The sequence below is a fragment of the Erythrolamprus reginae genome, chromosome 3, assembly GCF_031021105.1.
Source record: "Erythrolamprus reginae isolate rEryReg1 chromosome 3, rEryReg1.hap1, whole genome shotgun sequence".
Taxonomy (NCBI): Eukaryota; Metazoa; Chordata; class Lepidosauria; order Squamata; family Dipsadidae; genus Erythrolamprus; species Erythrolamprus reginae.
Window position 1 is genome coordinate 80,031,513 of NC_091952.1, and position 15,910 is coordinate 80,047,422.

Genomic DNA, 15,910 nt, shown 5'->3' on the forward strand with positions numbered 1-15,910 from the left:
TTTGGGGGAAAAACTGTTCTTGTGTATAGTTGTCTTGGTGTGCAGTGCTCTGTAGTGACGTTTTGAGGGTAGGGGTTGAAACAGTTTGTGTTCAGGATTTACATAAATTACCGTATATACTCGAGTATAAGCCGACCCGAGTATAAGCCGAGGCACCAATTTTTGCCACAAAAACTGGGAAAACGTATTGACCCGAGTATAAGCCGAGGTTAGAAAATGCAGTGGCTACTGGTAACTTATAAAAATGGAAAACAATAAAATTACATTAATTGAGACATGTTTTAGAATATTTATTTTAAAGAAAACCAGTAAACTAGCTCTGTAAATTTAAAAGAGGGTAAACAAATTAACAATATTAACAATAAATTAAAAAGTAAAAAAAGTAGCTCGATCAGGAACAAAGCTAAAACCTAAGAGTTAAAATCCTTCAAAACTGGATTCCTTCTCATCATTAATTGGATTTACATTATTGTTCTGTTTTTATATATGCTGTGAGCCACCCTGAGTCCTTGGAGAGGGATTGCATACAAATCCAATTAAATAAATAAACAAACAAACAAACAAACAAATAAGTGTATCCAAAGAAGAGCTTCAGCATTAGCTGCTGTGAGGTTATCAGCATAGAAAACCAAATAGATAGATAGATAGATAGATAGATAGATAGATAGATAGATAGATAGATAGATAGATAGATATAGATAGATAGAAAGATAGACAGACAGACAGACAGAAAAATAGATAGATAGATAGATAGATAGATAGATAGAAATAGATAGATAGATAGATATAGATAGAAAGATAGATAGACAGACAGACAGACAGATAGAAAAATAGATAGATAGCTAGCTAGCTAGATAGATAGATAGATAGATAGATATAGATAGAAAGATAGATAGACAGACAGACAGACAGATAGAAAAATAGATAGATAGATAGATAGATAGATAGATAGATAGATAGAAATAGATACAGATAGATAGATAGATAGATAGATAGATAGAAAGAAAGAAAAATAGTTAGATAGAAAAATAGATAGATAGAAATAGATACAGATAGATAGATAGATGATAGATAGATAGATAGACAGATAGATATAAAGATAGACAGACAGATAGAAAAATAGATAGATAGATAGATAGATAGATAGATAGAAAGAAATAGATACAGATAGATAGATAGATAGATAGATAGATAGATAGAAAAATAGATAGAAAAATAGATAGATAGAAAGATAGACAGATAGAAAAAGAATTCCTGTCTAGCTCTGCCTCATAACACATTATTAGATCCTATCCAAGCAAGGACAGCAACTACCACAAAATACCATTTTTTAAACAGTTTAAATCCTTTCAAAGGAGGGGGAGGAGAATCTGACAGCAGGGGGCCTTTTTAATCCGACTCACCATTGCAAATGGCTGCCTTCTTTGCTTGAGGCAGGGAGAGGAACTACGGCGTGCCAGAGGGGACAAAAGCTGGTGCCTCCTCGCTCTGGCTCAAGCAATGGCGCCCTCGTGTGGTGACTTTGTCAATGACCCGAATATAAGCCGAGGCTGTGTTTTTCAGCCCATTTTTGGGGCTAAAAAACTCGGCTTATACTCGAGTATATACGGTACACAAAAACAGTATAAAATATAGTTACACACAAAAATAAAAGAGAAAGACCCCTGGTGACTTTCTTCCATCTGACAACACCATTTGTTCCTTCCAGGGCACTTTATCCATATCATCTTTTTCACTGTAAACACACTGTAATATTTGGGGAAGAAATCTGCTTCTTCGTGTCTTATTATGTTGTTTACAAATTGTACAATTGTATCCGGATAAGACGGAGTGGCTGTGGGTTCTGCCTCCCAAGGACAATCCCATCTGTCCGTCCATCACCCTGGGGGGGGAATTGTTGACCCCCTCAGAGAGGGTCCGCAACTTGGGCGTCCTCCTCGATCCACAGCTCACATTAGAACAACATCTTTCAGCTGTGGCGAGGGGGGCGTTTGCCCAGGTTCGCCTGGTGCACCAGTTGCGGCCCTATCTGGACCGGGACTCATTGCTCACAGTCACTCATGCCCTCATCACCTCGAGGTTCGACTACTGTAATGCTCTCTACATGGGGCTACCTTTGAAAAGTGTTCGGAAACTTCAGATCGTGCAAAATGCAGCTGCGAGAGCAGTCATGGGCCTACCTAGGTATGCCCATGTTTCACCATCACTCCGCAGTCTGCATTGGCTGCCGATCAATTTCCGGTCACAATTCAAAGTGTTGGTTATGACCTTTAAAGCCCTTCATGGCATTGGACCAGAATATCTCCGAGACCGCCTCCTGCCGCACGAATCCCAGCGACCGATTAGGTCCCACAGAGTGGGCCTTCTCCGGGTCCCGTCAACTAAACAATGTCGGTTGGCGGGCCCCAGGGGAAGAGCCTTCTCTGTGGCGGCCCCGGCCCTCTGGAACCAACTCCCCCCGGAGATTAGAACTGCCCCTACTCTTCCTGCCTTCCGTAAACTCCTTAAAACCCACCTTTGCCGTCAGGCATGGGGGAACTGAAACATCTCCCCCTGGGCACGTTTAATTTATGCATGGTATGTCTGTGTGTATGACTGTTAGTATATGGGTTTTTTAAATATTTAAATATTTTAAATTTGTCTGATTGCTTATGATTTGTTTTTACATGTTGTGAGCCGCCCCGAGTCTTCGGAGAGGGGCGGCATACAAATCTAAGTAATAAATAAATAATAAATAAATAAATAATCAAATCCTGCCCTTGCAGAAGTACTACCTTGTTCCTCCTGAGTTTTCCTGTCACCATTCTCTCGCTTGATCATAAGTCATTCCCACTAACATTTGGAGAATTTCTCACCGTTCCTTCAGTTTCTGGGATTCATAGAAAATACTACATTTTTCTTTCTTTCTTTCTTTCTTTCTTTCTTTCTTTCTTTCTTTCTTTCTTTCTTTTGTTCTTTCTTGCTTTCTATCTACCTACCTACCTACCTATCTATCTATCTATCTGCCTACCCTGTTTCCCCAAAATTAAGCCCTCCCCAGATAATAAGCCCAATCAGGCTTTCGAGTGCATGTGCTAAAATAAGCCTTTCCCCCAAAATAAGCCTTCCTCCAAAATATTTAAACGCATGAGCAGTTGGTCTCCTCCATTTCCTCTGTTTGCTTGCTGTGCAAACAACACAAGGTTAGGAGGCAAGGCCGGAAAGGGGAGGGGGAGGAAATATGCTCTATGCATCCCACACACCCTTACTTAACAACTGCTCCTGAAACCCTAGCCACTATGCCATTTCTGTTACCCTATTGGCTGCCGCAAAAGCCATTAACGAAGAACAAGGAGGCGACATCCGTATAGGGAAAACCGAGAGAGAACCAGGTGAGGTGACACTTAACTGTTTGACCAGCCTTAATTTTCAGAAACTCTGCAAAAATATCACCTCTTGTTTTTCAATTTAGTGCTATTAACCATACTGTAATTCCAAATTTGTCTTGTGGCTCATCCAAGAGAGGGTTGCTGCATTGTTAAGTGGCATACAGAAAATCGTAGAATGAGTGTCAAACTGGTGGCCCGTGGGCTGGATGCGTCACGTGCAGGCCACGCCCAACCCAGCTCGTTCGGGATTGGGCGGCATAGAAGTCAAATAAAAAAAGCTCCACAAACAGGAAAAATGTTGCTAAATGTCACTTGACCGCAACGTGATGTAGCGAGTTTGATACCTGTGTCCTAGTGCATTTATTTGCTTTTGTTGTTGTTGTTGTTGTTGCAGGTAGAAGAAGCTGAAGCCAGGCGCCTCTTCCAGCAAATTCTGTCAGCTGTGGATTACTGCCATAGGCATATGGTGGTTCACAGAGATCTGAAACCAGAGAATGTGCTGCTGGATGCACACATGAATGCCAAGATAGCTGATTTTGGTATGTGACCCTAATAGCATTCCAAAAATGTAATTGGCTACCAGCCAATTCTCTGGACTGTGTCAATGTTAACTTCTTTCAGGGAACTCAGTGTTATTTTCCATCACTGTTATAAGCTTCTGTGTTATTGTGAAGAGCTCTTTTAAATGAAAACATTGGCTTAATCTTCTCCAAGTTAGTAAACTGTCGGTAAAGAAATTCCATGATTATTGAAAACCAAATGTTTTCAATAGAACAACTATGAAATTAGGAAGTTAGATTCCAGGCAGATTCAAGAACAACTATCTTTCTATTATTTTATGGGGAGCCATTTGACCTTCACTAAAGCCTAAATTGCTTTGGTTAGTAATTTCATTGGAAAATACATTGTGAATTATCAGTGGTGGCAGCTTTCTCCTAGCTCTCTCTGCTTTCCTACTACAGTGAAGAAAATATATTTACAAAAATATCTGCTGTTGTGATAGATCTTCTGTCAGAATGCCAGTCTTAAGTGAGCAAAATAACTAATTGTTTTTTTAACACAGTATATATAGTATATTTACAGTGGTACCTCTTCCTAAGAACACCTCTACTTAGGAACTTTTCTAGATAGGAACCGGGTGTTCAAGATTGTTTTGCCTCTTCTCAAGAACCATTTTCCACTTACAAACCCAAGCCTCCGAAACTGTAACCGGAAAAGGCAGGGAGAAGCCTCCATGGGGCTTCTTTAGGAATCTCCTGGGAAGAAACACGGCCGGAAAAGGTGGGGAGAAGCCTCTGTGGGGCTGCTCTAGGAATCTCCTGGGAGGAAACAGGGGTTCCACTCTCCCTGTGGTTTCCCCAATTGCACGCATTATTTGCTTTTACATTGATTCCTATGGGAAAAATTGCTTCTTACAAACTTTTCTACTTAAGAACCTGGTCACAGAATGAATTAAGTTTGTAAGTACCACTGTACTGTTGAATAAATCATTTCCCCCCTGTAATCTGTTTCACTTCCCCTTCAAATAGAAATGGCAGAATATAGAAATATTTCACTTAAACTAATGGTCATCTTCATGTAGATAAATAAGAATATTCCAGGTCTAGTATAAAACACAAAGTTTTATACCTGTTTGTCTGGACATCCAGAACTTTTTCCTCTATGTCTCTGTGTGCAAAAATTTAATTATTGGTAGGATTAATTTGGATGCAGGAGTCTGCAGAAAAAATAAGATTCTATATATATATGAAGGAAATGTCTAGAAAATGCTGACACCGTTGGAGCAAACCATAACCAAGCAGTTTTATTGCTTGGTGACTGTTTAGTTTGTTAGGGGGAAAAAAGTGGTATAGCTCTAGAATTCATTTCTTATTATTTTACAGTTGGCTGTTCTATTCCTTTCCTTTCCATTCCATTCCAACTGTAATTTCCCAGTTTGAGTTCTTCTACCTTTTTGATTCATCTCTATAAGTGAATATCTAAACGTTTTTTTTAGGGCTGTCCAATATGATGTCAGATGGTGAATTCCTGAGAACCAGCTGTGGCTCACCCAACTACGCAGCACCGGAAGTAATCTCTGGAAGGTAGAAGATGACGGAAATGGTTGCATGTTGAAATGCTTGGGGAATGAAGTGAAATGGTTTATGTTATTAACTTATTTAGGTAATGAGAGCTACATGATTTTATTTTTAAAAAGAAATAACAGCCTAAAAAAAGAAAAGAATGACAGATACCTTGAGTTGACCAATAGTTAGAAATATTTTATTTCAAATTAACTCCTAACATCAAATACATCATCAAAAAAGCACAACAAAGATGTTATTTCTGTGCCAACTCAGAAAGCTTTAGATTTATAATGAAACTCAAACTGCCCAAGGAGCTGCTGATACAGTTCTACAGAGGAATCATTGAGTCTGTCATCTGCACCTCTATAACTGTTTGGTTTGGTTCTGCAACCCAACAAGACCGACATAGACTCAGAGGATAATCAGAACTGCAGAAAAAACAATTACTGCCAACCTGCCTCCCATTGATGACCTGTATACTGCACGGGTTAAAAAGAGGGCTGTGAAAATATTTACTGCCCCTCACATCTTGGACATAAATTGTTTCAACTCCTACCCTCAAAACGTTGCTATAGAGTAGTGCACACCAAGACAACTAGACACAAGAGCAGTTTTTCCCTGAACGCTATCACTCTGCTATACAAATAATTCCCTCACCACTTTCAAACTATTAACTAAGGCTGCATTATTATTACTATTAGTTTTTCTCATGGTTCCTATCACCCATCTTCTCCCACTTATGACTTTATGACTGTAACTTGTTGCTTGTATCCTTATGACTTATATTAATATTGATTGTTTCCTGATTACTTATTTGAACCCTATGACAATCATTAAGTGTTGTACCTCATGATTGTATCTCCAGATCCAATACCATCCAGAAATGGTAATCAGACATCCAATGTGACAATCATTAAGTATTGGTACGTCATGATTCTCGACAAATATATATTTTCTTTTAAGTACACTGAGAGCATAATCACCAAAGACAAATTCCTTGTGTACTCAATCACAGTTGGCCAATAAAGAATTCTATTCTATTCTGAAACATGACCAAACAGATTTTTCAGTACTATATTGCCAAGTATCAACAACCTGGAGTGCCAAAGAATATATTAGGAATACTTGGTTTGAAAAGAGATAAAAAAGGAGAGGTATCAACACAAAATGATTAAGAGAAGGAGGAGGAGGGTTCTGTAATTTCTGGTCTTCGTTTTGAGTGGAGGCAATTATTTAGCACTGCTTTTCTCTTCTCCCCCAACTATTTAATATTAAGACATAATTAATGACATTTTTCTTTTCTTCAGATTGTATGCTGGCCCAGAAGTGGATATCTGGAGCTGTGGTGTTATTCTTTATGCTCTCCTCTGTGGGACTCTTCCTTTTGATGATGATCATGTTCCAACCCTGTTTAAAAAAATCCGGGGAGGCGTTTTCTACATTCCTGAATATCTCAACCGCTCAATAGCAACCCTGCTGATGCATATGCTGCAGGTTGATCCACTCAAACGAGCCACCATCAAGGACATACGGTAAGCCTGTGCCAAAATTCTAACATGCCGCTGATTAACATTTTTCTAAAGCAAGAAAGAAGAGGGTTGCAGCGAAGAATGTGTTTATTGTGTAATTTGATAACCAGAAAGAGATTGGACAATCATTTCCAATCTGATTAAACGTAGGCTGAAAATTGTTAATTAATTGTTAATGAGATGAGATTTAAAATAATCTGTAATAACAACATAGAATGAAAATGAAATAGTATGTAATAAAGGTACATTTTAATAAGTTGCAAAACTGTTTAGGTAAAAGAACATATAATATGTATTAAAGCCTTAATTATATCATGGTACTCTATAGTTATTATACCACTCCATGGACTAGATTTCGGCCCTTTGTTTCAGCCTTATTTCAATATCTCCAATATGCCACATTCCAAAAATCTGAAATCTTCATGCAATATGTGGTTTGAAGTATTGATTGTGCATGTATGTTCTCTTGGGGGATACAAGGGACCTCTTTCATATTAATGAACTCTAGGTCTATCAAGTTAAAGTTCCCCTTTTCCTTGGATTCAACAGTTTCTTGCCTGAGTATATTCTACAATTATTCTTTTTTTCATAGCGGTTTAATCAGAACATAGGAATCAGTCCTAAAGAATCATAACCCTCTGGCCATTAAAATCAAACTTGTACAAGTGTCCATGTGCAAGCATTTAACATTTTCCCTGGTTTGTTTTACAATTCTGTCTTAATTTGATGGAAAATAAATTGTTTTCCTTTCCGTCTTGCAAAGGATAACATTTTAGTAAAATCTTCAGGTGGATGGAGTCTATCCTCAGGAATATAGTTATAAGATGATTAAGCGCCATGTCTTTTTTCCTATATACAATCATCTTCCCAGCATTTTGCAGTATTTTGCGGTTTCCATACCTTAGTTAACTTCCAGTGGGAAACCTTAGACAGAAACTTTTTCATATCAGAAAGTTTGGGCAGTGAGGAATACTGCAGAATGATTCAGAGGTGTAGGTTGATATATGTGATAATGTGATGACAATAATAATAATAAAACCCATGAGAATAGCACATCTGATGCTCCCCACAATCGAATAATCTCAAGAAGACTTTTAAACTGTCCGCCCAGTTACATAACATTGATGAAGTACATTTAGAAATTTGAAAGAGATTTCAATATACTGTTAAACATTGACATTGTTCTAACTGGAGTAACATTTTTATTTTCTTCTAGAGAGCACGAATGGTTCAAGCAAGATCTGCCCAGTTATTTGTTCCCCGAAGATCCATCGTACGATGCCAATGTCATGGATGATGATGCTGTGAGAGAGGTTTGTGAGAAATTTGAATGCACCGAGTCAGAAGTGATGGCTAGCTTGTACAGTGGAGATCCTCAAGACCAGCTTTCGGTTGCTTATCACCTGATCATTGACAATCGGAGAATCATGAATCAGGCTAGTGAGTTCTACCTTGCCTCCAGCCCACCTAGTGGCTCTTTTATGGACGATTCTATGCATATCCCTCCAGGGGTGAAACCTCATCCGGAAAGGATGCCCCCTCTTGTTGCAGATAGTCCCAAAGCAAAAAGCTCTTTGGATGCATTGAACACCACTAAGCCAAAACCGTCGACTGTGAAAAAAGCCAAGTGGCATTTAGGAATACGAAGTCAAAGCAGGCCTTACGATATCATGGCTGAAGTTTACCGGGCCATGAAACATCTGGATTTTGAGTGGAAGGTAAGAGTAGCCATGCTGTTTGGCTCTTGAAGGCTTTTCAGATGAGTAATTCTATGTATTTATGTATGATTTAATTTAAAACATGTGAATGCTACCTTTGGATGTGTCCAAGGGAGGCTTGTATTAGTTTAATTCAGTTTTATTGGTTACAGTCAAAAATCAGTTAAGGCTTATGTACATAAAACAGATTAAATATAATATGTTATAAGTAGTCCTTGATTTACAAACATTTCTTTAGTGACTGTTCAACATTACAAAGGCATTGAAAAAAAGTAACTAGCAGAGTTAGCAGCAGTCAGACGCAGAGGAGGTGGAAGGAAAGTGTAAGTCAGAGCCTTTGCAAAAAGTTTTTTATTTTTTCTCCATCACTCCATACATAAATCAATATACCTTCCAATATTACAATATTATAATGAAATACAAAGTTATACATTTTAATCAATCATTCATAAATTTTTTAAATATAACACTTTATTCCAGGTATATTTTACTACAAAAGTGCTGCTTCTAAAAAGAAAAAAAATCTAATTTTATCTTCTGGGATCTCTACCAATTAATTTCAATCCCCCCCTCCCAAATTGACCGCTATTAGCTTAATTTACCAAAATAGTTATTTTTCTCTTGCTTTTTAATTTTAAGGCATATTATTTATTTATTTATTGGATTTGTATGCCGCCCCTCTCCGGAGACTCAGAGCGGCTAACAGCAACAATAAAACAGTGTACAATAGTAATCTAATACTAAAAACGATTAAAAACCCATTAATATAAAAACCAGACAGACAGACAGACAGACAGACAGACAGACAGACATACCATGCATAGAATTGTAAAGGGATAGGGGGAAAGAGGATCTCAATTCCCCCATGCCTGACGGCAGAGGTGGGTTTTAAGTAGCTTACGAAAGGCAAGGAGGGTGGGGGCAATTCTAATCTCTGGGGGGAGTTGGTTCCAGAGGGCCGCCACAGAGAAGGCTCTTCCCCTGGGTCCCGCCAAACGACATTGTTTAGTTGATGGGACCCGGAGAAGATCCACTCTATGGGACCTAACTGGTCGCTGGGATTCGTGCAGCAGAAGGCGGTCCCTGAGATAATCTGGTCCGGTGCCATGAAGGGCTTTATAGGTCATAACCAACACTTTGAATTGTGATCGGAAACTGATCGGCAACCATTGCAGACTGCGGAGTGTTGGTATAACATGGGCATATTTGCTTCCTTACATTTCTTAATCATTTTATTCAGCATTCATTTTTCTTGTCCCCTATTTTATCATAACTAAATGCCCCATAAGGATCAATATTCACTTCTATATTTTTTTTAGTTTCTTCTCATATTAGTCTTCATTATTTTATCTACATTATTCCAAGTCATTTAATTCTCCAAGTCTCAGCATAATGGATTTTTCAAATACATCCAAACCAATCTCATATATTATTTACCGTATTTTTCGCTCTATAAGACGCACCTGCTGATAAGACGCACCTAGATTTTAGAGGAGGAAAATAGAAAAAAAATATTTTGAGCCAAAAAGGGGAGAGGAAGAGAGGAAGGAGTGAAAGAAGGGAGTGAGGGAGGGAAGAATGGAGGAAGGAAAAGGAAAGCAAGAAATGGAGGGAGGAAAGGAAGGAAAGAAAGAAAGAAAGAAAGAAAGAAAGAAAGAAAGAAAGAAAGAAAGGGGGAAGGGACAGGAACAGAGGAAGGAAGCAAGGAAACTTATGAAAGGGGAGAGTAAGAGAGGAAGGACTGAAGGGAGGGAGGGAAGAAGGTAGGAAGGAGAAAGAAAAGAAGAAATAGAGGAAGGGAAGGTAAAAGAGAGAAAGAAAAAGAGCAAGAAAGAAAGCAAGAAAGAGAGAAAGAAAGAAAATGAAAGAGAAATAAAAATAGAGAGGGGGAATGAAAGAAATGGAATGAGGGAAGGAAGGAGAGAAAGAAAGCAAGAGAAAGAAAAAAGAATGAAAGAGCAAGAGAGCAAGAGAGAAAAAGAAAGAAGGAAAGAAAGAAAGAAAGAAAGAAAGGCAACTTCAAAGAAAGGCTCACTGAGCATCTCTCACTCTCTCTCTCTTTCTATCCCTCTTTCTTTCTTTCTCTTCCTTTCTCTCTCTCCTCTTTCTTTATCTCCTCTCTCTCCCTCCCTCTCTCTTTCTCTCCCCCCTCTCTCCCCCTTTCCCTCTCTCTTTCTCTCTCTCTCTTGCTATCTCTCCCCCCTCTCCCTCTCTCTCCCCCTCTCCCTCTCTCTCCCTCTCTTGCTATCTCTCCCCCCTCTCCCACTCTCTTTCTCCCTCTCCCTCTCGTTCTCTCTCTCCCCCTCTCTCTTTCTCTCTCTCTCCCCCTCTTTCTCTCTCTTCTTCTCACTTTCTCTCTCTTGTTTCCTTTCTGTCTGGGCAGATGGCTGCCTTCTGCCTTGGGGCGCGATTCGCCCCCTCTCCTCCTCCGCCGCCGCCTTCTGCCTTGGGACGCGATCCACCCCCTCTCCTCCTCCGCCGCTTCCTGCCTTGGGCGAGCAATCCCGGAGTCCGGGACTGTGTGGCTTTTCGCCATGAAGAGGAAACGGCTCCGGCAGCAGGGAAAAGTTGGCCGTTTTCTCTTCATGGCGTAAAGCCACCCTGTCCCGGACTCCTGGATTGCTCGCCCAAGGCAGGGGGCGGCGGAGGAGGAGAGGGGGCGGATCGCGCCCCAAGGCAGAAGGCAGCGATGTTGGAGAGGGGGCAGATTGTGCCCCAAGGCAGGAGGAGGCAGCGGAGGAGAGGAGGCAGATCGCGCCCCAACGCAGGAGGTGGCAGAGGAGGAGAGGAGGCGGATCGGGCGGGCAATAGGGCAGCGTGGAGAAGCCAGGGGCGCATTTGGCCGGAGGCACCGTGGGGAGGCAGGGGCGGCCGCGGCTCCCTTTACTCCTACTGCCACACCTCCCCGCCCCCGCCCACCTCCCCGCGGGCTGGCAGGGGGATGGGGAGCGCGCACCCGTGGAAAAGGGCGCTCGGGTGTATTTGGGGGTGCACGCCTGCTCACGGGCGCAGCTTACGTGGAACGGTGGGCCAGGCAGCAGCTAGGCAGCCAGCCGGCGGGATGGCGCTTCCGAATTCGCAGCCTCCCCCCCCCCTCCCTGCCTGCATCTTCGCTCCATAAGACGAGGCTGATTTTTCATCCTACTTTGGGAGGAAAAAAACTGCGTCTTATGGAGCGAAAAATACGGTATTTGTTTGTTTGTTTGTTATATTTAATAATATGTCACCCAATTCCGAAGGATTCAGGGCGGCTTACAACAATATAAAATACAAATACAATAAAAAGAAGTGAAATATAAATATTTAAAATGATAAATAGATATAAAATAATAAGCTATCATAATATACCTTTTTTGGGTCTATTTTGGTCTATTTCCACTCTCTCTAATTTTTAGTTTTTCACATTTATGCTGATAATTATATTGAATCAAAAAATTAGTCCATCACCATTATCAATTCATCAATCTAATGTGCAATATCAACCTGTATAAACAGAACAGGAAACTCTTCACTCTTAGTAAAATAATTATATTAATTATATAATATAGCATTTCCAAATAATTGGTAATGGGCTTTAGTTATAGATTCCTTTAATCTTACTACTCCATTGTATCCACAGGTTAAGCAGCCGTTCCTTAATTTCTGCTCCTTTTGTTCCCCTTAGAATATTAAAGTATTTGTTTTCACTTTTCTGATGGTGATATCACTCACCTGCCTCTGTTTCCTTCACCCTCTGCAGCACCTTACTTTAGTTATTCCTTTCCAGATTACTCCAGTCCCACAATTCAATCCTGTTGATGTGACAGGATAGCTAGCACGACAGTTAAATGTCATCTTCTGTTGGCCGTTGGCCGAGGGGGCTGAGCCGACTCTCTGAGGGGGTTTGCCACACACCTCCAGCCCACCGGCAAGTGCTCCTCTTTTCCCCCACCCCTACACAATGGTTCTGACTGGCATGGATATCTGAGTTCCTCTATGGAGCGAGGGGAAACTCCATGGCACCGCAGCATTGGTCACGCTTTCTTCTAGCTTCAGACCCTTTGGAAGGCTCTGATAAGGAAACAACTGTGTTTGAAATGTTTGGGTTAGCGGTGTTGGGTAGGACAGGCAGCAGAAGCTGGGCATGTTCCATCCTTACACACACACACACACACTGCTGTCACTGTGCCAAGCCTATCTCTTGTTCTGAATGCTTAAATATAGTGATCCTTATTTAACGACCACTCATTCGGAGACCATTTAAACTTGCAACAGCATTAAACAAGTAATATTCACAGCTGGTCGTCAAAATTATAACCATTGCAGCACCTCAAGGTCACACGATTGCAGTCCAAGTACATAGCAGCTGACCCGGATTTCCAACCATTGCATCTTTTTTCTGCAGAGACTTGTGTTCTGCAGGACTTGTGTCCCACTGCCTGATGAACACAAGGGAAAGCAATCTCTTTTCTCTAGTTTTTATATATGTTTATGGAAAACTACTGATGAAGAATCAGGCTGTTTATATGTTGAAAATTATATATATCATGTATCAGGCTCTTGACCTGATTGCGCCTTTGCGACCTCTCCGTGGCGCTAGACCCCGTAGAGCTCCATGGTTCAACGAGGAGCTCCGGGAGTTGAAACGCCAGAAGAGACACCTAGAGAAGCGATGGAGGAAGAGTAGGTCTGAATCTGATCGAACACTTGTAAGAGCTTTTATTAAGACTTACAAAGTGGCGCTCAAGGCGGCAAGATGCGCGTACCATGCCGCCTTGATTGCATCAGCGGAATCCTGCCCGGCAGCTCTGTTTAGGGTGACCCGCTTCCTTCTTAACCAGGGGGGAGTTGGGGAGCCGTTGCAGAGCAGTGCCGAGGATTTTAACACGTTTTTCGCTGATAAAATCGCTCAGATCCGGGCTGACCTCGACTCCAATTGGAAAACAGAGTCGACTGACAACGAATCAGTCGAGTGACTGGGGCACGTACTTGTCCACTTGTCTGGGAAGAGTTTGATCTGGTGACACCTGATGAAGTGGACAAGGCCATTGGAGCTGTGAGTTCCGCCACCTGTTTACTGGATCCGTGTCCCTCCTGGCTGGTCTCGGCCAGCAGGGAGGTGACACGGAGCTGGGTCCAGGAGATTACCAACGCTTCCTTGGGGAGGGGAGTTTTTCCAACACTCTATAAAGAGGCGCTCGTGCACCCCCTCCTCAAGAAGCCTTCCCTGGACCCAGCCGTACTTAATAACTATCGCCCAGTCTCCAAACTTCCCTTTATGGGGAAGGTTGTTGAGAAGGTGGTGGTGCTCCAGCTCCAACGGTCCTTGGAAGAAGCCGATTATCTAGTCCCCAGCAGTCGGGTTTCAGGCCCGGTTACAGCACGGAAACTGCTTTGGTCGCATTGATGGATGATCTCTGGCGGGCCCGGGACAGGGGTTTATCCTCTGTCCTGGTGCTTCTTGACCTCTCAGCGGCTTTCGATACCATCGACCATGGTATCCTTCTGCACCGGCTGGAGGGGTTGGGGGTGGGAGGCACTGTTCTCCAGTGGTTCTGCTCCTACCTCTCCGGTCAGTCGCAGTCGGTGTTAGTGGGGGGTCAGAGGTCGACTCCGAGGTCTCTCCCTTGTGGGGTGCCTCAGGGGTCGGTCCTCTCCCCCCTGCTATTTAATATCTACATGAAACCGCTGGGTGAGATCATCCAAGGGCATGGGGTGAGGTATCATCAGTACGCTGATGATACCCAGCTTTACATCTCCACCCCATGTCCAGTCAACGAAGCAGTGGAAGTGATGTGCCGGTGTCTGGAGGCTGTTGGGGCCTGGATGGGTGTCAACAGACTCAAACTCAACCCGGATAAGACGGAGTGGCTGTGGGTTTTGCCTCCCAAGGACAATCCCATCTGTCTGTCCATTACCCTGGGGGGGGATCATTGTCCCCCTCGGAGAGGGTCCGCAACTTGGGCGTCCTCCTCGATCCACAGCTCACATTAGAGAACCATCTTTCAGCTGTGGCGAGGGGGGCGTTTGCCCAGGTTCGCCTGGTGCACCAGTTGTGGCCCTATCTGGACTGGGACTCATTGTTCACAGTCACTCATGCCCTCATCACCTCGAGGTTCGACTACTGTAATGCTCTCTACATGGGGCTACCTTTGAAAAGTGTTCGGAAACTTCAGATCGTGCAGAATGCAGCTGCGAGAGCGGTCATGGGCTTACCTAGGTATGCCCATGTTTCACCATCACTCCGCAGTCTGCATTGGCTGCCGATCAATTTCCGGTCACAATTCAAAGTGTTGGTTATGACCTTTAAAGCTCTTCATGGCACTGGATATCTCCGAGACCGCCTTCTGCCGCACGAATCCCAGCGACCGATTAGGTCCCACAAAGTGGGCCTTCTCCGGGTCCCGTCAACTAAACAATGTCGGTTGGCGGGCCCCAGGGGAAGAGCCTTCTCTGTGGCGGCCCCGACTCTCTGGAACCAACTCCCCCCAGAGATTAGAACTGCCCCTACTCTCCCTGCCTTCCGTAAACTCCTTAAAACCCACCTTTGTCGTCAGGCATGGGGGAACTGAAACACCTCTCCCGGGCATGTACAATTTATGCATGGTATGTTTGTGTGTGTGTTTGTTAGAAAAATGGGGTTCTTTTTTAAATATTTTAAAGTTATTTGGATTTGTTATGAATTGTTGTGTCTTGTTGTGAGCCGCCCCGAGTCTGTAGAGAGGGGCGGCATACAAATCTAAATAATAAATAATAAATAAATAAATTTCTTCAGCTCTGATAGATGGTGGAGAATGGAAAGATTTATACTCCATGCAGACAGCTGGTCAGTTGCATTCTTTTACCTAATTGTTAAGGTCACCTGGAGGTTTATCTTTGACCTGAGTGGTACAAATGGGTGCGGAGTCTTCTTGGAACTGTTGGAAGGACTATGTTGTAGACTGGAGATAGATAACGTCGTATCCCTCCCCCTCTTTGACCGACCCCTCTTTCAAGTCAGCGGTCCTCTCTGTCAAAAATGTGGACTTTGCTGTCTTCAGAAGAGTGGCCTGTGTCTTTTAAATGCAGATGGACTGCTGAATCTAGTCTTCATGTGTTTGTATGTTGTGCCATGTGCTTATGAAGTCATTGTTTTGTTTCCCCAATGTACAGATCTGCCCATGGCTCGCTGCATTGTACTGCATGTTCCACGTTGCTCAGTTTAGATCTCAGCATTTTATCTTTATGGTGGACAAGCTTCTGCCTTAGTG

At 42.4% G+C, this 15,910-nt stretch overlaps 1 protein-coding gene across 1 annotated transcript in view; it reads left to right on the forward strand.

Moving 5' to 3' along the window:
• Positions 1-15,910, forward strand: part of PRKAA2 (protein kinase AMP-activated catalytic subunit alpha 2) — a 38,020-nt gene that overhangs the window by 18,069 nt on the left and 4,041 nt on the right. The window contains exons 4-7 of the mRNA XM_070748975.1: positions 3,763-3,907; positions 5,365-5,452; positions 6,742-6,966; positions 8,180-8,681. Of these exons, the coding sequence (XP_070605076.1) occupies positions 3,763-3,907; positions 5,365-5,452; positions 6,742-6,966; positions 8,180-8,681 (960 nt within the window). The remainder of the gene's footprint in view (positions 1-3,762; positions 3,908-5,364; positions 5,453-6,741; positions 6,967-8,179; positions 8,682-15,910) is intronic.